The 22,530-nt window shown below is 39.6% G+C and overlaps 2 protein-coding genes and 2 long non-coding RNA genes across 5 annotated transcripts; 2 read left to right on the top strand and 2 right to left on the bottom strand.

Annotated features, from left to right (window-relative positions):
• Positions 1–3,214: 3,214 nt before the first annotated feature.
• Apd-3l (apidermin 3 like) lies at positions 3,215–8,161 on the top strand. Its single transcript, XM_077424497.1, has 4 exons — positions 3,215–3,348; positions 5,788–6,061; positions 6,156–6,497; positions 6,651–8,161. Exons 1-4 carry the CDS (start codon positions 3,337–3,339, stop codon positions 6,884–6,886), a joined length of 864 nt encoding a protein of 287 aa, XP_077280623.1. The 5' UTR covers positions 3,215–3,336; the 3' UTR covers positions 6,887–8,161.
• On the bottom strand, positions 3,441–5,874 carry LOC143907621 (uncharacterized). The gene is made up of 2 exons (XR_013259907.1): positions 5,719–5,874; positions 3,441–4,316 (listed from the first exon to the last, which is right to left on the bottom strand). It is a non-coding gene; the product is annotated as an uncharacterized LOC143907621 (long non-coding RNA).
• Positions 8,162–15,858: 7,697 nt separating the features above from the next.
• On the top strand, positions 15,859–17,668 carry LOC143907623 (uncharacterized). The gene is made up of 3 exons (XM_077424499.1): positions 15,859–15,972; positions 16,387–16,822; positions 17,165–17,668. Exons 1-3 carry the CDS (start codon positions 15,961–15,963, stop codon positions 17,416–17,418), a joined length of 702 nt encoding a protein of 233 aa, XP_077280625.1. The 5' UTR covers positions 15,859–15,960; the 3' UTR covers positions 17,419–17,668.
• A 1,277-nt stretch (positions 17,669–18,945) lies between these two features.
• On the bottom strand, positions 18,946–22,478 carry LOC143907624 (uncharacterized). 2 transcript variants are annotated; one of them, XR_013259909.1, is made up of 2 exons: positions 21,948–22,478; positions 18,946–21,382 (listed from the first exon to the last, which is right to left on the bottom strand). It is a non-coding gene; the product is annotated as an uncharacterized LOC143907624 (long non-coding RNA). The 2 variants fall into 2 exon arrangements; XR_013259908.1 differs by having other exon boundaries at positions 21,995–22,461.
• Positions 22,479–22,530: the final 52 nt, after the last annotated feature.

Below are 22,530 nucleotides of genomic sequence, written 5' to 3'. Positions count from 1 at the left end.
CCGACTTATTGTAACTCATCTCGAATGAGCATGTTATATATAAAAGTCAAACTATTTGAATAAATAAACTTCGTTGATAAAATAATTTTAATATCGAGGTAATCCTATATCGCTCGTCCCGTGCAAACGGAGTAAATCTCGGCGCCTCCATTTCGATTCGATTCACGGGTATATCGGATCTGCACGTCGCCGAGAAAGTCGCTTTATCACAGAAGCGTATTCCTGAATATTGACCACGCGAGCCAATCGATACTCTATCGATTCCTGAAAATCGTTCAATAATTCAGAACGGTCGCGGAACTGGATTCTGGACTCCGATAGCAAAAACGTGTAAAAGCCGCGAACGTGAGGCGTGATTGCCAGGAATCAAGCTGTATAGGAATATCGCATTCAAAACGAGACAACGGATTGATAATTGATCCTTAGTGAAATTACGAGTCAGATCCGCGAATTATATCGCGAATTACATCGCGGATAGCTGATGCGCGATATAATTACGGATCCGTTCTTTCGATCGCTACGAATGAAGTACGTCGGGTCACAGCGCGAGATATTGCAAGTCTCGCCACTGATTAAATAAGTGCTCGATTAATCGGCTAATAAGACAATTAATGCGCGCGCGAAATGTTTGTCGGCTCGTTTGAGGGTGAGACCGACAAGAACCGAACGCGCAACTGCCGTACACATATATCGGATTAGGTTTATATATTCGAAACCGGTCAGAACTGCCGAACGAGAAAAGATTACGTCGCGCGGGCGACTTTCGCGATAGATCGACATTTTTCGCGGGCGCCAAATAATATAATGGCTTTCACTTCGCGCGCCGCAAAAATTGCGGCTCGTATAATAAGCGGGGCATCACGCTCGAAAACGAAAAATAATTAATCGGATTGATGCAATTAGCCGCGTTACGTTTCGGCGCGCTGCACTTCAACACCTTTAAGGTTGAGATTAGCAATTGTTCATCGCTGCTGTTACGTATATACCGATTTATGAAAAGCGTATGCTAAAAAAAGAAAGTATACAGGAAATATGCGTTGAGCATGCACTAATAATCCATAAAGATATCTAATATACATACGCGCGGGCGGACTAATCGATTACGTTTAAACGTAAACAGTTTTTTTGCGCGCTCATAATGCGTACATACATTTTTATCCCATCTCTTATCTACTTAATATTTTAAATTGCACGTTTCCACATTTTTATAAAATATAACCGATTATGTAGATTACTAGAAGTAGTTTAATACCTTGAATGATACTTTTATGTGTGCCGCCAATGTTAAATAAAGATAAGGTCGACAGTAATAGCCATTAAATGGCACTTATAGACTTCTTGAGATAATAGATAATGTAATTTAAAAATGATCGAACATGTGGATTGTCGAGTATCACCCTAGACAAACTATATGATTATAATTCAAATCGCTCAACGACAACGGACATCTCTTTAAGCCTGTCTCTTACGTTTTGCGATTTTATGTCCAGCATAATACACTGTGGCAATTGGAATTAGTAGGTTGAGGTAATAAGTAACGAGCGGACGGCTGCGGCGGCGTCGGCAGCGGCAGGCAATCTATCTAGAAAAGAATTCAGGTCTTTCTGTTTCTTTTTTTTTCTTACGGCCATTCAACGACCCGTAATTCTAACTCTTTGGAACGATTTAGCATTTGCGCCAAACGTGAAATTCCTTTTGCGAATGCCTCGTTTTCTAACGTAACGAACGGGCCGTAATCAGGATCGTGTTTCACCATTCTTGAATTTCCTTCCCTCTTTTTTTTTCAGGCGGGACGAACTTTTCGTGTGACAGCCGCTCGTGTCCGAATGTAAATTTTGGAGTTACCGTGATTTCTACTCGGGCATTGTGCAGATAGTAGTTTTCATGAATAATAATAACTTTCGGTTATTCGGACATTGTCAGTTTCTACTTTTTCCTCTCTCTCTCTCTCTCTCTCTCTTTCTCTCTCTCTCACACACACACACACACACACACACACACACACACACACACACACACACACACACACACACACACACACACACACACACACACACACACACACAAAATCTTCTGCATTCAAATAAATGAATAAGAAAATCAAAATCGACTTATCTTAAAGTGAGCACTGTTGAATTAAGCGCATTATGACACCATCAATTAACCGGGGATCCGTGTCGTGACCTCGAGGTCAGGACGTCATTTTCAACAGTCGTGACTCTACGTCAAATCTCCTCTTCAGATTTCATCAGCATTAAAAGTTGCAACAAAATAATAATAGCTTAACTTGAAATTCCATTAATCGTACGATGCTATCGTAATTTTTATCAGTTACTTTGTTCTCTTAACAAATATAATATGTGTAATATATACTTAACCATCATTTCGCTTAAAAAAAAAAATTGCTTGGATCAAAAGTTGTCAAAAAGAAAGATACTTGGACTTATTGTGGTTTTCGATCTTTTTAAACATCTTCAATAATATTTTTCTGTCATATTGTTTTATTATATTTATACATTACGATAAATTTGTTAAAGTTATTTACTCTAGTCTTCAATTTTTATCGAGACTCTTTTCTTTAACACTACAGCTTATGAAACACCCCGAAACTTTGTTGACGGAGAACGTATGCTCCCATCATCTGAAAGCCTACGTGAGTCCATCCCGCAATCGAACAACGATTTATCACTGACAAGAGTTTGCCCAATTAACTAAAGTGATGATCACACTCCGTGCTACCATGCTGCTGCTATCGACACTGCACCTGCGCCGTCTACCGTAACCGGAAAGGACTCCGCCGTTAGCGTTAGCTAGCATGCGATCTGTGGCAACGCTCGTGCATGCCGTGCACCACGCCTGCGAGAAAGAGAGTTGTATCCGTAGGTGACCAGGTAACCCGGGTGGTGCTCGGTTGCACTTGGTGTGGCCCGTCGCGTAGAAGCCCGAGCGTGTAGGCCAACGCTGCCGCGGGTGGGGCAGGAGGAATAGGAGACTGCGACCATTAGACGTGGACACGAATACACAACCCACAACGGGCAACTTCTATCCATCGCCGCCGTAAAGGAGGGACCCCCTTCGCCCCCGAACCGGGTGGTGGGACTACCGCCGCCGCCGCCGCCGCCGCCGCCGCCGCGGACTTACGGGCTACGGCCGCTTGGTACGCGGTGTACGTGGATTATAGTTTTTCTGGAGGGAGGGTGGTGGAGCGCCTTGCTTGCTTTCGAAAGGATGGTGATTGTGGAGCGTGTCCAGAGTAGAGTTAGGCGTATATAAGGCCCGCCGGCCCGGCCTAAGTCAGTCATTCACCGGACTACCAGCCCAATACACACACCAAACATGAAGGCCTTTGTGAGTATTCCGCAACGGGGGTTGGTGAGGTGTTCGCGAGGTGTTTAACTCGTAGTCTCTGGGTACCTCTCGGTACTTTTTGCCGTTTCGCGCCCTTCGTTCAGATTTTATTTCAATTCCGTTACTTTTATCCAATCTTTGCTCGCAAACTTTGTCGCTCTGGCTATTCATTTACTTCAAAATTACGTGTTTCTTCGAAATCATCGTAGTTTCTTGATCGGATACTTGTCTTTGTTACCGTGAATAAACAGTGTCCATTTCAAAACTTTGAACGATTCTTCAATTACTTGGAATCCTTAACGGAATCACTCATAAAATTTTGCCTTTCTTGTAGTCGCTGCGAAAGTTTATCTCTGAGAGCGCGCTTATCTCTATAATGTTTCGTTCTGGGGTTCTTCTTAATTGAAACCAAACAAGAAACTAGATTAATACAAGATTGTATTTAAATGGCGATGTATCTGCAAACGGAAAGTAAACACTGTCTCACAAGCTCGAGAGCTTTTGTTCGCGTCAATAATGCACGTTTATTAACGTCACCATTGTACCGTTACGTTTCTTCGCGTTTCTTACTGCATCCGCGATATAACCGACGATGATTCAATGTCACGGTCGGGATATTCTCGTCGTTTTTCTCTCCGCAGACAGACAGACGCACAAACAGACGAACCGACGACTTTCATTCATAAACCAAAGAAATCTTACCGCATCGCGCGCCGACCGCTCTCGGCGAAAACCGGTTGTAAGCAGTATCATCATCGTCATTGAATAAGCGGACTAACCCGCGACCGGTTTCTATTCCGCATAGGCGCATCTTCATTCACGAATCTTGCGACTGGTTGCACATACTTCGCTGTCACTCTTGCCGTCCTCTACCGTTGCATCTCTCTTGATTTTCCCTGTCGATTTACGTACGCTGCGTCTATTGAATTGGGATAATCGCCGGAATTTGGTTTCCGCCTCGTTCCGCCCTACAAATGTAACGCGCGTTAATTTCCATTTTCATACTAATCGTAACGCTAATTAGCTATTTATCAATAATATTATTATCAGTAATATCGTCGATAACGATCGTTGCGTCAGATCTCGGAATGCCTTTGCAATTTCCTCAGGGCCGATGGAAATATACTCAGCGTGCGCGATCGCGCAGGCGATTTTGAAATCGGCACGATCGATCCTTTTCCGATCGCGAGGTCGCGGGAACGCTCGGTCGGCCACGTCACACGAGCGCGCGCGCGGCCGCGAGATAGTCGTTCATTTCGCGTAAACGGGATGTGAAAGTTTTGCGTTAGTCGTTAGATATGCATAATTCCAGGCCGCGGTGCCATTTAAGTTTGCAACGGTCACAAACCGGGCGTGACACACGCGCCCGTCCAATACCGCTCGCACGCGATCGCGAAATATCGGTTACGTATATACACCGCCGATATATCTAATCAACCCGACGGTTCTACGGTCGCGCGAAACACTTCCTTTCTAAAGGCCGCGCTTCCCGTATTACGAGCCGCGAGCGTTACGACTTTAAACGTATCTGGTATCTGAGATACGTGACGTAACTCGCCAAGATTTGTCTCTCTGATCTCACATATCTTAGAAAATTCTTTAGAATTCTGAGAACCGATTAATTACAGGTTTCTCGATTAATTATTTAAAAAAAAAAATCGAATCCGCTAATTTGAATCTCGACCTCAGATACGCGAATTCGCGCAACGGATATGACCGGTTACCGATTAATTACGAATTTCGTGCGATATCTCGCGTTGAGTCGTTTTCGCGCGGATTTTATGCAATCGCGACTACTTTTTCTTACGGTCCAACGAGACGCGTTGCGCGTGCAGCGGCCTATTAACGGGCCTAGAAGAGTTTTCCTAATACGGTCATCAGGAATGGTGACCAGAGTAACCGACGCGAAGAGGAAGGGGAGGGGGGAAATCGTGGCGCTATCAAGTTGATTACGAAACGTTACGGCGCGTATATAGTTACGGGTATCTAATATCGTCGATTTTCTCGTCGATGCACTCGGGCGCTTTCTCATTGCGTTTTCGTTCGCGTAATCGCCGCCGCCCTCGCAATAAATCGGCGCGAATCATCTCGGCGATCTGGAAACCTTCTCTTGCGCGCGCGAAACCGTTTCCGTTCGGTTTAGAGTTCGCGATCGTGAACCAACGTTCGCGGAAATCGAAAGTGAAAGCCGCGATTATGTTGCGCGGATCTAGCGGTAGTCAGACCCGGCAATCGGCGCCAAGCCAATGGAAATCTAGATCCGTAACAGTGATAGCCCCAACGACGCGCACGCAAGCCGTTTCCGTAAATCGAAACTCGAGCTTACGCAATACTTATCGTTTAAAGTTTTCAACGGTCTCGGTCGAATACCGGAGTATCGTCGCGTATCTTCGTGATTCGCTGACTCGTTAGTCGAATGACGCCCCGCGTCTCTTCCAGATTGTGTTCGCCTGCTTAGCCGTCGCGACGGCGCGCGCTGGAATCGCCCATGGTGGCGGATATGGTGGCTATGGTGGTGCCGGTCTGGCCATCACCGGACACGGCCTGCGTGGTGGTGCCGGTCTGACTGGTGGACTCGCCGCTGGTGCTGGAACCGCTGCCTCCCTCCAGGGTGGTGCCTCCAGCTTGGGATCTGGTGGTCTTGGTGCCAGCTATGCTGCTGGTGCGGCGGCGGCGGCTGGTGCTGCTGGAGTTCAGCAGATCGTCTCTGGTGGTGCGTATCTACGTACCAAATCTAAATTACTACTTAGGACAACAACGCAGGATATACGCCCGATGTTGAACAATCGCTCGCTCTTCTCGCGCAGGAGTCTATGGTGGCAGGTCTGACATCGGACCCGCTGAGGGACCCAAGGCCAACGTTGGACCCCAGACCGGACCCTCTGATCTCGTAGGACCCCAAGAGGGAGCCAAGTCCATTGGTGGACCCCGCACTGGCCCCGCCAGTCTTGTAGGACCCGCTGCCGGCCCATCCACCCTCGTTGGACCGTCCCAGGGAACCGCCACCCTCGTAGGACCATCCCAGGCTACCGCTAACCTCGTTGGACCCAGCTACGGAGGTGTTGCCTTCTACGCCGGATCTGGTGGCATCAACGGTGATGACGGAAGCTCTGGTGTTGCTGCTAACGCCGCGCCTGGTGCTGGTCTCGGTAATACACATTTTCAATCAGATAAAAAAATTACATAAAAGTAATTACATGTTAAAGACAGTAGAAATTTTCTTATGTCCAATTCTTTCTTCAATTATTTTTTTACATTCACCAAATATTTGAGTCTTTTATCAACGATATTTTCTTCAAAAGGTGGAATCGGCCTTGGCGGTGCTGGACTCGGCCTTGGCGGTGCTGGACTCGGCCTTGGCGCTGGTGGTGCTGGTGCCATTGCTGTCATCGGAGGTGGTGCTGGAATCGGTGGTGGATATGGTGCCCTCGGTGGTGGTGATGCCGGAGTTGCTGTGATCAACGGACCATCTGGCGCCATCCACGCCGGACTCGGCGCTCACGGAGCCGTCATCCCCGCGCCCATCAAGTGGGCGTAGACGTTTTAAGACCCCAGCGATCTCGGCTCGGCGACGGCGGCATACCCACCACAGTCACTTACCGGTCTCGAACGATCCTCAAACGCGCTCAACGTCTTCTTCCCAAAGCTTCGTCCAGTCTCGGAACATAGCCGGTGCAGCCCTCGGCTTTAGTGATATGATCAGTCAGACACTCGGAACACACACGGAACGGTCGAATCGGTCGTGCATACGTACACCGCGAGCCGATATAAAGCGCGCGATCCGGAGGACAGACGGACAAGATCGTGAGAGGACGGCACCGAGATTTCGGCCATACGTGATCCGCGGCCTCGCGTCGTTTGCTCCTCGTTCTCGACCCGCTATACAACCGGGTAAAATTTAGTCAATTACCGTTCATCGAGAGACCAACGATAAAGGAAGCTCGGCGGCGGGCCGCGGTTTTACCGGTCTTGGCGTACGAACACCTCGCCGTACCTCGACGAGCTTTCACCCGCGAATTGGCGAACGTCGTCTTTCGGACATTATCAAACACTAATTAAACGCGACGCGCATTTCCGAGTTGCGACCGTGTGCCGCAAAACCACCCCGTGCGCACACGCGTATCACGCTGCACCGTCATGAGCCTAGCGAGTGGGCGAGCTTTGGCACTTCGTCGTCGGATCAACCGAATTTGTTCTGTTTTCTGAACATCTACCGTTGCTCCGGCTGGAAACCTTCTTTTTCTTACGTCTTCCACCATCTGTAAGGCCGCCGCTCTTCACGCACATATCTATTTCTCTCTTTTTCCACGGGTCGCTTCCATGGCGTCCCCGGCATGTTGTTATACTTACCGCCGCACCCCAAGCATACATATTATTATTACTCGCGTCCATGCGCACATTTGTTCTTCTTATATATATGTATACATATTATTACCTATTACTTCCGCGCATATATATATACATATATATATGTATATATGAACACATTGCCACGCGCGCGCACACATACACATACACTATATTTCTATATGTGTACTCGTATATATACACACATATATTATATAATCGTGTTATATGTTAGTGAAAAGGAGAGACTGGTAGATTATGGTAGGTCAGCCTTTCTCATGAGTGAATGAATGTAAATAGATGGCTCGCCGTCGCCGGCCCTCGACCCCGCCCGCCCTCGTCATACCCTTTCTTTGCGATCACGACTAGCACCCCACTACCACCATAGATAGATACCACATATTTATAGCGTTTATACATTTATACAATACTTTATATAAAATAAAGCATCAGTATTTAAAACTCATTCTTGTCTATTCGCGTATCTTTCATTGTACCTAATAAGATCGTATCGTCAATTTCCCTGTACATTTCACTTCGTCCTTTTAGCTTTCAGTCGTCAAATTCTTATTGACTTTTTAGTATCATTCGGTTATAATTTAATTACTCCATTTATAGTCAACATTTAGAAATCATTTATTATTTTGGCAATAAGAATGCTCATCATGCGTAGAAGAACACGTATGATGAAATATCCAGTAGAAATTGTTAATTATATTGAGGTATACGATTATTTTTAAAATGTATCGTGTATCATTAGTATTTATATTTAGACATTTATATACATTATCTTGGATCTATGAAAGCTAATATCTATCTGCTAACGTAATAATATGTGGATTATCGAGCAGTACAAGCCAATTAATTGATCTATTATCTGTCTAACATATGAATTATTGAATTCTAGCATACAAGCCGATTAAGTGAATTAATGCAAAAGACGATGAATAAGCCAGACAAGGAGAGAAAGAATATAGTGCAGACTAACAAAAGAATAATAAATCGTCTTATTTAATGCTAAAAGATAATATATGAAAAATATAAAAAAAAAAAAAAGAAAAAGGCAATATATTTATTGACAATAGTTCTTCTCTTATCAATTCATTTTTTGTTCTGTTTTAGTACTATATTTTCGTATGTCTCATATTAACCGTAATTTTCGTAGAAGATCACCACACACATGAGTTTTGCAATTGTAAGTTTTAAGCTTTTATATGTACTTAATGCAAATAAAAATATATATATACGTTTGATAACATGTGAGTAATGATTTCAAGTAATGTCAATCATAGTTACTAATTATTATAATCATCGTTAGTACTCAATTACGTATTAATAAATTTGATTTTTTTTCAGATTACTGCGACGTAACGTTCTATATATAGTGGGTATAGATTTTATAACTACCTGTATTGAAAATCTATAATTAATGCCGATCGTTTTTATTGAGACATGGGCGAACACATATTACAGCCGATAATAAGTTTACGAAGTTAAATGTTTTAGTTGTCCATATACTTGCGCACATAATTAATAAATTTAAAATTTAATATTTAGTAAAATATTTTGATGCCGATATGATAAACAGCACATTTAACGAGAATACTAGTATAAATTGTTAAAAACGGCGTTACATGTGCAATACAAATTTGTTACCTTTGCCATGGTGTTCTTTTTTCGACACCATAGAATTTAGTATAAAATAATAATAATAATAAGTAAAAAAGATAAAATAAAACAAATGTATAATATTTTTTTTCAATTTACAAATTATTTCAAAAAGGTTAGTCACTTTTTGAATAATTTATTTAAATATTGTAAATATTATATAAAACTTTGTAATTACAAATTTTTTATTTTTTATGATTAAATTAAAAGTTCTCTTATATTTTCCTCATTTTCATATAATTAAAACATATTCATTTATAAAACTTTATTATAAAAAAAACAGAAAATTGAAACTGTAGAACTGTAGAACTGTAAATTTAGTATCTATTTAAATTGTTTTATCTTTTGAGAGAGAGAGAGAGAGAAAGAGAGAGAGAGAGAGAGAGAGAGAAATGTTGAATTACCAAGTTTGTTTGAAAACTTGTCAAATTTTGTTTTTATATCCCACGAGAAAGAGTTAAATATAAAATAATAATTACATTTTATTATAATAATGAAATGTAAATTTGTGCCATTAAAGACGCGACGTATTTATATAAAGAACATTAAAGTTATTAGTCATATATTTACTATTAAGTCAACTTAACTTTGTAAAGTAAAAGCACTAGAAGGATCAAAAACCTTCTTTTAATAAAACATTAGATTGCAAATGGACCGCCTGTTGCGTTAGTCTGCTTTAATAAAGGAATTTGTTTTGCTAATGTCCGCGTTAATACCCGATACAACGTTTTTCAAAGTTTCACTATGGTATTTAAATCATGCGCTTAACAGGTAGTAGAACCACAAAAAAGAATTTGCCTTGGTTACATATAACGTTGATCAATCGCAGCATTGTCAGTTGATTTAAATTGATTATGCTCAATTATTCGGAGAAACATCGTAAATGAAATATATGTATGAAATTGATAAACCTGCAAATTTATAATTACACATTATTACTATATTCCTCTTATTATCGTTTTACGCGGAACGTTCAGGATAAAATTCGTAGTTAAAGGACAAATTAATATCTGAATGTATCTCTGTATAAGCTTCGTTATTTCAAGATTAATCAAGATATGCCGTTTAGGTATTAGCTTTGATATGAACGATCGCTAACGATGCTAATTAAACCGAATTAATTTCAAAGTGATCGAGCGATGCTGGTTTTCCCCATTAGAAGCCAAGATAATTCTCGTGCAAGCATAGAGAGCGATCTTCTTGTGAAATTGCGAATAAACTTAATAATTTGAAAACGTTGATCGTGAACAAATTATTTATACATGTGTGTGTAAAATAATTTCCATTTGTTATGTATTATAAATTGCATCAATTATTCTATTTTATAATATGCTTATTAGAAAGTAAAATGGGGATATATTTTATCAGATTTGTCGCACAAATTCTTACGTCTACGAAAGACTTGTAAATTTTTCCCGGATTTTACGTTAAGTATACATACGACCGCTTTTACGTTTTTCTTCAGCGAGCTACAAATAAAATAGAAAGATGTAAGTGCGCGTGCTAAGCCGTGGAATCGAGCAGAACCTCAGCGAGTGGAACACTGACTGGTGATGTGGTAGAGAGCATGAAATTTGAATGCGGTAAGATGACTTCTTTTTTATATTCCAATCTTTTTCCACTTTTTTTCCATGAGACAAAAATAGCATCGATTCCCGATCTCGCCTCACACACGCAAACCGTCATATTTTTTCTACTATTCTCGAATAGAAACACTTTGGTTTTCCGAACCGTGCATTCGATGTAAAATTCAAAAATAAAATGTAAAATTTAAATGGTGTCAGTTTTCATTTTTTACAAAACTCTGTACACCGAAATTTCTAGTTTATCGTTGCGGCAAATAGGAATTAAAATTAAACGCGAACGCAAATATAATTTTTGACAATATAACTTTTTTAGTTACCCATAATTCTATTTCGTGATTTAACTATTTTTAACAAATCTGTAAATTGGATTATTCGCAAAATAGGTACCGCCGTTATTTGCATGCAGAAATTAGATGGAATAGTAAATTTATGACGCTGCGTTCTCGAAAATAGAAATTGTGATATTTTGCAATGTTCTCTCTTGCTTTACATATCATCATTTTAAACATTTATCATATTTACCTTTTTGAGACAACCTTTTCGAATATAGCCAAGCAAAATTTTCTAAATTTAGGATATTAATGGATTCAACAATATTAGCAAAAAGACAAAATCATAAAGAAATGAGAAATAACATTGTCCTATTGCAAATAATGGAGGTTTTTCCAAGCAAAATTTATATTTATGAAAACAAATATGAGAGGAAAAAGAACATGAACGATCATGTTTAAGAGATTGCTTTTAGGAATAAATCGTGAAATAAGTCATAAAATTCCAGTTTTACTCGTATTGATCGCGTCTTTTGTACATCATATAAAAATAACTTTATATGATGTATAAAGGAGGAAAAAAATATACAAACGGGATTATGATATTGTTGCGAAGCGTCATAAGTTGTGTCATAGAAAAACGTGTCTTTCGTAACGATCGTCAAGGAATAATTAGTGGAGATGGTAGAATGCCGGATACGAATAAGAGGCGCGGTCCTTTCACTCTCGGGGGTGTGCGATTATTGCACGCGTTTCTCAGAAGAATATCTTTTTACAAAGCATTATATGAGGTTGTTCCATTTTTACGGTCAAGGTTGCCTCGCTCTCAGAGAAGATTTCTTATACATATATTTATACATATATTTGAATATGGATTACATTAACAAAACATAAATTAATGAGTTAACGAGATAATGATTTTCTTGGAGACTTTTACTTTGCAGAAGATATAGCTCAGATATATTCTTGAATACTCTTTAGATACAGTTGCGAGATTTTTGCAATTAATTTTACAATTAATTATAATCAATTTCTTTCCTTTTTTAAACAAATTGAACTTTGGCAAAACACAAGTGTTTTACACTTCCCATGGTTTCACATAAAGCAGCGAGTAGGTTGCGCATGCCCCCATAAACATCGCGGTGCATTGCATCCGTATTGCGCTACAGACAATGACTGCAAATGTCAGTCTCACCATTAGCATTGATCACGCTCAATCGCGGTGGGGTAACCGGGGTACCTCCTTCGATCACTCGTCGTAGGTACGAATTTTAGAACGTGATGCAGCGGATAAAGTTGTACGAAGGCGCAACACTTTGTGAAACATTTACAGACGCGTACAAGCAATTTAAGCAGAAAAGATCATATTTAAAGGTCGAATTTCCGATTTCTTTAGATAGACGTGTTTGCGTCTCTATTAATTTGGCAACGCGTTCAAAGTACTTTTTTCAACTTGCTATCAATGCATCTTCTTACACGATCTTTGAAAATATATTTGTGCATTTTAGATTCGTATCAAAGTTGATTATCACTTGTAGAATAGTTCTCGAGGGATAGTTCTAGCTCGAAGAGCAGGTTTGAATATCAAAGTTTTGTGTAATAATGACAATGTATATAACATTATTATTGAGAACGAATAATTTTTAGAATTGAATAAAATATCTTGAATTAAATTTTGAATTCTTATACATATAACAGTTAATAACTATAAGTAAAAAATATCTTGATATCTTTTCGTTACGTAACCTTGATATCAAATTTCTTGAATATAGAGAATGACAGTGCATAATTGCAAGATAAAACTAAGATCATAAAAAAAGATTCCTTGTATGTACAAAAAGCATTTTTTTTCGCGAGACATGGATATACAGATACTCTCACGGTATTCAGTAATAGTTACCAGAAATCGTGATATTCACGTAGAATTAGAGCATTCGAGTTCGCATCTCTTTCATCGTATCCAATGAAAGGTCGAGTGCGCGTTGCCGGTTGGCTTCATCGATTTTACATATCGTATCGAGAAGCGCATTAATTCCTGAGAGCGCGGCTCTTTCCCAGCCTGTTCTCGGTAAATGCGTCGATTCACCTTGCACATCGCATAAATTGCAACCTAGAACTTCGTCATATTATAAACCGCTGCATTTATAGCGGTGCGCATTGTCTCATATTTTAAATATATTAATAAAGTAATTATTTTTGTTATTAAAATACGCAATTAACGCGTGGACCGCGAGAAGAAGTTAATTTTAGGCAAAAGGTAAAACTCGAAACAATTGAAAGAAAAGAATTTTTCAGTACCTAATGCCATTGCACTGAATAACTTCATATAATTTCAACTTTTACTTCAATTTTTGCTGAATATAATGATCAAATTTTGTTTACTGTTACGCACATTATAAGCAAACGAATGTAATCACAAATTACATATTATATAAAAATTTATTTCCGTGGTATGTGGCGCATAGAGTGTGATTGCTTATGATTACATTTAATGTCTATATCGTGATCTATGACCCTATAAACATGTGCACACTCTCATAACGAGTGCAGTTAGCATTAACGTATGTAATTGGATTTATTTTGACGTTGCCTGAAATTCTTCGCATAATTATGTATAACGCTGCTGAATATGTAAGACGCATTATATTTGCAGATTGTATATGCATCATAACATATACAAGGTGATCCTTAAGTACAAGAGAAAGTAATTTCTGAACCAATTTTAAGATAAAAAGCTTAAATAAAGATGAATTTTGTCCTTAACGACTTCAGAGATACAGTAAGTAAATATGCTACAATGTTGAATTAAAAAAAAAAAAAAGAATAATTTCCTTGACATTTTTCTGAAATGCGTTGAGATTCGTTTATGAAATATATATATGTATATAGAATTAATTTCTTATACTTTGTCACATCTATGTATTGTTGCATTTATTAGTGATATTATATTTCAACATTTGTTATGTTAACATTCATGTATAAGCGAAACAATTTCCGTCGCCAGCAAATATTCAAATAAGTCATTTTATTTTCGACCCAACTGGCCAATTAAAACAAGATTGCACGACGTTTCGACCGAATTCCGGTCCTTATTAAATTTTATACAAAGAAACACAATTCAAAAAAAGAGAAATATTGGAAATGTTTTTCATTAAAAAACATGATTGCACAATCAATTTACAAAACGATACTGAGAGCCTTCCATCTATTTATAACCGTGTCATTGGTATTACTTAGTCGGCCCTGTATATTCGGCCAGTTATTCATGTATAAGTCTTTTGACTTTATATGTATGTACTACGAGGAATTTTTGACGAGGTTACCAAACCCTTCTGTGTAATAATTTGTAATCTTCGGGGTTAAGGCGCTCGGTTGCCCTTCTCTTGAATTACTTAATCGCCCGATTGACCTATCCTGCTATGTGGTCACGCAACTGAGATTTGAAAAATCTAAGTAGCAAATTCTTCAAAGAAGTTTATCACTCTCAATTCGCTAAAAATTAAATTAGTTTTCTCTCAATAAAATTCTCTCATTAAATGATTAAAATAATTTGTTACATGTGGTGACGTGTATATTTGTGTTTGTTTCTACAATACAATTATATGTGTAATGCGTGAATATTGTGGAGAATAAATTAAGATATATATTATATATAATTGCTGCAAACTCGCTTCTAGTAAAATATAATTATGATGTAATTAAAGTAATGATAAAATAATTTAGTAAAATATAGTTATTATAGACAGATTTCCTAAATCAAGAAAACCCTATAAAATTGTATTTAAAATTATAAAATTGTATAAATACATATCGATTATATTTGTGTTCGTTATGACGTTAAAAGGATTGCGTGAATTATATAACGATCTCTAAAAATTTTTTCCTTTAAAATAGCGTGGGTCGAAGAACTTCAAAGAACTTGTTTACCAAAATGTGTGATATCTGATATCTTCTAAAACTAACTTTCGCCACCATTTACCTTCCGCGCATAGAGATGGAAATTAGTAGATAGCGAACTTTACGCGAGAGAGAGAAATATTTTTCGAAACTCGAGCGCCGAATGAACTCATTTTAACTTTTTCCCACAGGGTTTCGTCCGTGGCAGTCATTCGATGAGCCAAGGGTGGGTGTGTCAAATGCTAATCTTACACAATGCACGAGATTCCACTGCAAACCAGTGCAATTTGAAAGGATAAACTGGGTCGTACGACTGTATACAGGTGATTAACATGTGCAATTACGAGAAAAAAATGTGAGATTTTACTGATGAGATTATTGTATATTTGTTTCTATATTTATTATTCAACGTTTTTGCAATTAAAAAAATATTCTGACCGTAGAAAAAACAGAGAGCTGAAGAATCTTTTATAAGTACTTTCATAAATTCCGAATCTCAAAGTATTGCAAGATAATTGAACGTAGCGTTCACAATTGCGTTATAAAGCGCTAGTCAGCAAAGTCTAGTACGTACAGATCAGAGATCAGACAAAGGAGGTTGTTTCTGAAATTTCTGAGCCAAGAGTTTCCTGGCGAAGGTCATGTAAAGGGGGGTCCATGTCCAAAGGTGGGGTAGGTGTGCCAGATGGTGACCTTCTTACACAATGAACGAGAGGCTAACATCGTCAACGGATATGATTTGAAGGGATCAGGCGCGGGGGCGCGGTCGGAGAGATCCTAGGAGACGTATATAAAGTCCGCCGAAGTCGGCCGTAGGCACATTCAAGCAATCGCCGGTCGGCACGATGAAGACCCTCGTAAGTATTCATCCTGACGCGACGGTCGGAAGTGCGCGCTCCTGTCTTTCTTTCTTTTGTTACCCGAACAATCAACGTGCCGCAATCGGACCGCTGCTCTTTCAGCGGAACGATGGAGTGACATAAAGTGACAAACTCGCGTTGCGAATATATAGTTCATTCCTGTCGAAGAGTTAGGCAAGAAATATGATAATCGCATCATTTTATCGCGCGGGAGTTCCGTGATCTGCCTCGCTGCTTGATCGTCGTACAATAAATATATAGCTTCAAAGTTATATATTATGGAACGTATTTTTCAAAATCAAATTTCTGTCGTTTATGTGTAAAAACACTTGGTGTTGTATTATATCGAGCTGTAAGAGCTACGTAAGCTTATTGCTAAACTCACCTCGAATTGAAATTCTTAATCTCCAGTTCGTTTCGTTTGCTCTGTGCGCCATCGTTGCTGCGGCACCTCTTTCTCGTGAGCGACGAGAAGCTCTCTTGGGCGGTCACGGATATTACGGTGGTGGCCATGGAGCTTACGGTGCTCACGGGGCTTACGGAGCTTACGGGGGTATAGGCTACGGCGGGCATGGAGTCGCTGTTACCGGACCGTTCCTTGGGGCGGCGAGTGTCGCGGGTCCACACGTGGGTGCCACCGCTGTTTCCGGTCCGGCGATAGGCCCGGCTCGTTTGGCCGGATCGATGGCCGGTCCTGCTCACGTGTCGGGCGCCGTTGCTGGACCAGCTGTTGTGACCGCGTCGGTCGCTGGTCCGGCGCACGTGGAAGGCTACGGTGGTCCGTACGACGGTGGCTATGGAGATGGCTATGGAGGTGGCTATGGAGGTGCCTATGGCGGTAATTATGGTAAGTAATATAACTGATTATAAAGTTGTCGCGTGAAAGAAAAAGAACTCTTGACGATAAGCAGATTGCAAAAAAGATTCTAGGTTAAAAATGAGTACTTAATGATCTAAAGTATATGAACAACTTGAAGAAATTGGTCAGATTGTATAATACTGTGCATGAGCAATTTTTGGAGTAATTTTTTAGAAAGTTTACTATATACAGTTAAAAAAAGGTATTTTTAGAGTTTATTTTTGCATTTTTGAAAGTATTAAACTGTACGTATTGAGATTCCATCTCTAATATTTATTTTTTCCAATATATATTTTTCGCTAATATTTATTTTCTTCTGGTTATTTGCAGGCGGTTACGGATACGCGGCTGCTCCTGCTTACGGCTATGCGGGATACGCCGGCGGTCACGGAGAACACGGAGTGGTTGTTGCCGGACCGGCTACCCACGGTGCAGTTCTGGCTGGACCTCATTCCGGAAGCGCGGCTATTTCTGGACCGCACGCCGGTTCGGTGGTGATTGCCGGCCCTTCCGGAAAGATTACGGCCCACGGAAGCGGTTACGGTGCCGCTATCCATGCCGGCCACGGCCATGGGCACTGGTAACGCGCGCACAGCCGTCTGCGAAACGCAAAAAAAAGGGGGAAAAATCTCTCTGAATCATCTCGTCGGATCGAAAATATAATACCGTTCCCTCCCGTGATTTTCTAAGAGAGATTGAAGAAGTATTACGGAGATCTAAAATTGCTGTAACACGACGACGCTCGTCGCGCTCGGTGCTTTCGGTTCATGGCGCGCGCATATTTTCATTGTTTCTGTACGAATGGAATAAATTCATTCTTTTTTATAAAAGAAAGATATTTGTGCAATATAAAATAACCCAGAGAGTATTATTTAAATATGTATACATATATAATGTATTGCTTGGTGCATCTCATCAATTTTGATCTCTTATTAAATTCACACGTATTTTACTGTATATTATACGCGACGTATTGTTTTTGTATTATATATTCTTATATTTAACAGATTTTATAAACGCTATTATTCACAAACGATTAAACCGGATTGTACAATTATAGGAGACATTCTCCGAAATTCTCCGGTGGACAATCGCGCAGAAGCCTAGTGATCAACCATTGGTTTTAAAAGTCAAGTCAATTATCTTATGCGAACTGCCGTGGCAATTTGATTAACTAATCTAACTTTCTCTTCTACTAGCAAAGCTCAAATTATCTATGATGAAAACAATAGGTAATACAGCACAATTATATACAATGAATGAAAGTCTTGAATAATCGTTTACCACTTGGACAAACTATTATCGTTTTCTACAAGAAAAAATATGTAAAAGGTAATTTATTGCAAATTAACATCGTGCACAAAAAATACACGTTTATATTTCAATAAAATTAAAATGTAATTTACAAATTGTAAAGATAAGATAAAATCGCGCAGAATATTTAATATTTTGCCATTAATCCGATTTTAACATGCTTTAATCTAACATTAACAATGGTGAATAAGTGAATGTAGTTTACATAATTAACTGGAATCTGTAGAAATTTATCATCTTTGCTGATTTTTACTCATAGTTTATGCTACTATTCCGTCCAACGCGACCCGTTTAGTCTAAAATTTTTTGTTACGCTTCTTCGTCTGTACTTGCGCTTATCTAGCCTATTTCGTTATAATTTTCCAGCGTAACATATGGAAATAGCGACATGTAACGACCGTTCGTACTTCATTACGTTTATCAGAACGGCTGCACGTTTCACGTCACGTATTGTTCGACCAAGTCGTTATATCAGCGGCACCGATTCATATCATTCGATAATAGATCACTCGTGGTATCCGGCAAGCACGCTCGCTAAACGCAAGGAGCCCGTAATTGAGGAATCTGACACAGATATCCGACGTAAATGCGTGCTAATGATCGTTGCCGATGTAAAGAGTAAGGTCGTCGCGAGCGTGACTCGACGTGGCTCGCCACTCATAAGCTGAACATGAAAAGTCACGGTCAGAGAGGAAACCAGATAGAGCCGGTCTGTAAAACATTGATGTAAATTCGAAATTTTATTGCTATCCGGGGCAATTTCATCGATAACTCAATATCCACTTAACGGTGTAAAACTAATTTGTAATATTGTACATTGAGATTATACATTATGTACTACGATGTACACTACAACAATCCATTGGAACATATCTATGTTAAAATAATTCCTGTATATTATTAATGAGCGGTGATTGCATGATTTCGTATCAGAATAAAATGTACAATTTTTATACGGTCCATCGATAATTTTTTCGTGCACTCGAAGATCGCGTGATGAAAATAACGAGCGAAAAATATAGAAAAAGATATTCGACATAAACTTGAGTATCGTCGCATCTCTCTAGCGAGCACAATTTATACAGGATTTTGCACAAATCCGAGTATGAAACGCGATTTATGGTATCTATTACGTGCGCGTAATTTATCGTATAACGATTTACAATCACCGGATCGTCACATGGATATTTAATCTTGGATTTGCGTGTGTCCCGCGTCTTTGTCCTCCCCTTTTTTTTCCACAACAAATTGCTATCGGAAAATGATATAACCCGCGGCTTTGTTCGCGCGGCGAGCACTCGGAGCGGAATATCGAGCGACGCTCCGCTCGAGCGTGCATGGCCTTCGCCTTTATGGGAAAATCGTGGCCCGAGCCACGTCTCGGCTGAGATAGCGGCGACGCGACTACGTAATCCCGTGCGTTTCATCATCGCGATGGTAGCTGTGCATGCATTGTGAGATTGCACCGAACCCTCGCAAATTCCGAAAGGTCACCCACTTGTTATCGGCCGCCCACCGTCCGCGAGCAAACGGAATAAGAAATGGGTCGGGCAACAGGCCGCGCTGTGTTTTCACGACGGACACGCGAATAACGCGCAAGGACGTTAATTGCTATTATGCGTCGACAATGGGTGGGCGATAATCGATCGTGAATTAGCGGGCGTCCCGTAACACCCACATCGCTCGCAGGCGGTACAAGTTGACGAGTGATCGTAAGCGTGGGAAGATATTGTTCCAATTAGTGATTGAGCTTCAAAGATTTGCTTAATAATATTGTGGCAGCAAGCGCAGTTATCGAAGAATGACAAAAATGATATTCTAAGAACGTGAACAATTATTACGTGCAAATGTGAATTCCTTTAATACTTTTTATATAATGAATTTTTATATTTAGACATTGCAAATAATATTGCATTTAAAAAAAAGGAAGAAAACGCAAGACATGCATCCAAACGAGATATTTTAAGATTAACTATAACTAATCTCATCTTTTACTATTTCTAAATTATTTTATTGGTTTAAGAAAGTTTACATTTTATTTTATATTTATATAGAATCTTGATCAATTATAGGCGTTCATGTTTTTAAGTTATAATTATTATAATTACATTATACTAGTAAAATATTTGAACCTATCAGTTAACTAAAAGAGAAAGAGATAACGCGTAACTACATAATTGTAAGTTGTTTTGCTTAAAAATTGGAGGTAAGATAGCATTTCATAATAAACTTAAACTAAATTAATGAGGTAGATAAGTTTTTACACAGAGTGGCTAAAAACCGCCAACTTTTTTTCTTAACATACACGGTTTTGCTTTATAAAAAATTAAATACATAATGCATCTTCTATTCGACAAACGAAGACTTTTCGGTTTTTCTGAATTTTTATGTTAAGGAGTAAAATATTTCTCATGAATATAATGTAAAAGAGAAACTTCCAAATTCGATTTCAAAAAAATTCTTGAAAAAAATAATCGAATTTTATTGAATATTATTCATAAATATATTTAAATTTACAACTAATATTAATATTGTGTGATATGCAAATAAGTAATTAAACACTGTTAAATATTTGTAATTGTAACGTACCGAATTGGAAGCTATCAAGGAAGGTAAGTAAACTAGTTCTTGCAATTTGCGTGTATAGGATTTGAATGGACCCGTCATATGTAATACGTATCGACTATATGTCTAGCAACCCTGATGAAACGTCATTATATTCACGCTTTCTGCGAAACGTATTTATAAGGGTTTGAAAACGACAGCTCCCGCGTGTGAATTCGTCGTCTTTGTTGTCGCCATAAATCACGAGTCTTGTCGCGGGGTCAGAGTTACGACCGAGACCGATCGTCGTCAGCTACCGGATAGCCGGTGGCATTCCTGCGGAGATCGATCTGGGGAGAACATAAGGCAAGAAAACCAGATTGTTTTCTCTTGGCAAACTCATTCTCTTTCCCTCTCCTCCCCTCCCCTCTCTCTCTCTTTCTCTTTCTCTTTTTCTCTTCCTCTTCCTCTTCCTCTCTCTCTCCTCCTCTGCATTATACTACGACTACGCGAAAATGGCGTGAGGCGTGGCCGATAATAATGAGGCGAATAGGGTGTGTGTGAAAGATCGTTAATAGGCCGAATCGTAGAGAGCCACTGTATATCGCGCAAGGTCGATCAATAAATCCTTCGACAGTCGTAATAGTTTCGGAACGTAGATCCGCGAGCGACGCACTTCATTTTGAATGCCTACGGAGAGTTAAAAAGAATATATTAATTTTTGAAAAACGTGAGATAAAAAATCGCAATATTTATACATATATTTAACTGCAAAATTAAAAAATTTTAGAATCCATCTATTGAAAATACTACGCAAAGTATACTTGTAGCAATTAATATTTCAACAAACTTTTTCCTGTCGAACTCATTACGTGATTTTTGTTACGTGATTTCGTTATGAATATTGCACTCAAATAATTTTTCTGGGATGTTTGTAACGCGAAATAATTATTTTTTAATTATCGAGTAAAGCAATCTCCGCCACAGTGCATAGTTGAAAGTTGAAAATATTAAAATATGAACCACTTTTATCACGCCACTTTTCTATTATTCATTTGTAAATATTATTTTTGTTTACATAAATTTCGAATTCATCGTTCGAAAAGCAAAATAGCGCGTATGTTTTTCAGTGAAATTTTATGAAAATGTGAAACTTCTAAATCCCCTGGAAATGTATACGCCCGTCAAATGTCTATACTGTATGTTACACTATATGCCTCAGCATGTTTATGCTCTTCGTGAAGATACGACTCACCTGAATTTGTAAATATTTTAAGCATCAAGTCGTGCGAGTCTCTTTACCGGAAAATTCTGATAGCTGCGCGGGACCGTCGCTGCTTCGCCTCTCGATCCCATCGATATCGAATTCTTTTCCGCTCTCATTAATGCTACGTACCCGATTGACCACCGCATCGCGCGTCTCCATCGATGACGACGGAGGATGTCAAGATTCGCGACGCAACGTCTTTCCATCAGCCATCACAGAGGAACATTACCGTGCAAGCTGATGCTAAGTGAGCTTTTATAGCCGGGATACGACGCGCATGTGAGACGGACGAACTTGCGATGACGGGACAAGGCGGGGCTCAATCGTTCTGGACCCGTGTGACAAGATTTAAAAAAAAGAGAGAGAGAGAAAAGAAAGAAAGTTCGATCTCAATCGGATTGACATACGCGGTTGCGATGCAACCTCGAACCGAGTCGGATACAGCGACCGCGCCCAAACGAGTAGGGGTGAACTACGATCTAAGAAGTTTATTTTATCACCTTCGCGACGTGATGTTTATTGGCGATACGCTGTCGCGATTGTGTTCACCCGAAGATGGAAGGGAGAGATC

Source organism: Temnothorax americanus, unplaced genomic scaffold (genome assembly GCF_048541705.1).
Source record: "Temnothorax americanus isolate GAGA-0224 unplaced genomic scaffold, ASM4854170v1 Scaffold85, whole genome shotgun sequence".
NCBI classification, from domain to species: domain Eukaryota; kingdom Metazoa; phylum Arthropoda; class Insecta; order Hymenoptera; family Formicidae; genus Temnothorax; species Temnothorax americanus.
Note: the sequence above shows the minus strand (reverse complement) of the source record. Positions and strands in the feature narration are given on the sequence as shown.

Bases quoted from the DNA above. Each gene is read 5' to 3' on its own strand.
- Apd-3l (XM_077424497.1), top strand. The intron at 6,062-6,155 runs GTGCGTATCTAC...CTTCTCGCGCAG, and splicing joins TCAGCAGATCGTCTCTGGTG to GAGTCTATGGTGGCAGGTCT. The intron at 6,498-6,650 runs GTAATACACATT...TTTCTTCAAAAG, and splicing joins CGCGCCTGGTGCTGGTCTCG to GTGGAATCGGCCTTGGCGGT.
- LOC143907623 (XM_077424499.1), top strand. The intron at 16,823-17,164 runs GTAAGTAATATA...GGTTATTTGCAG, and splicing joins TGCCTATGGCGGTAATTATG to GCGGTTACGGATACGCGGCT.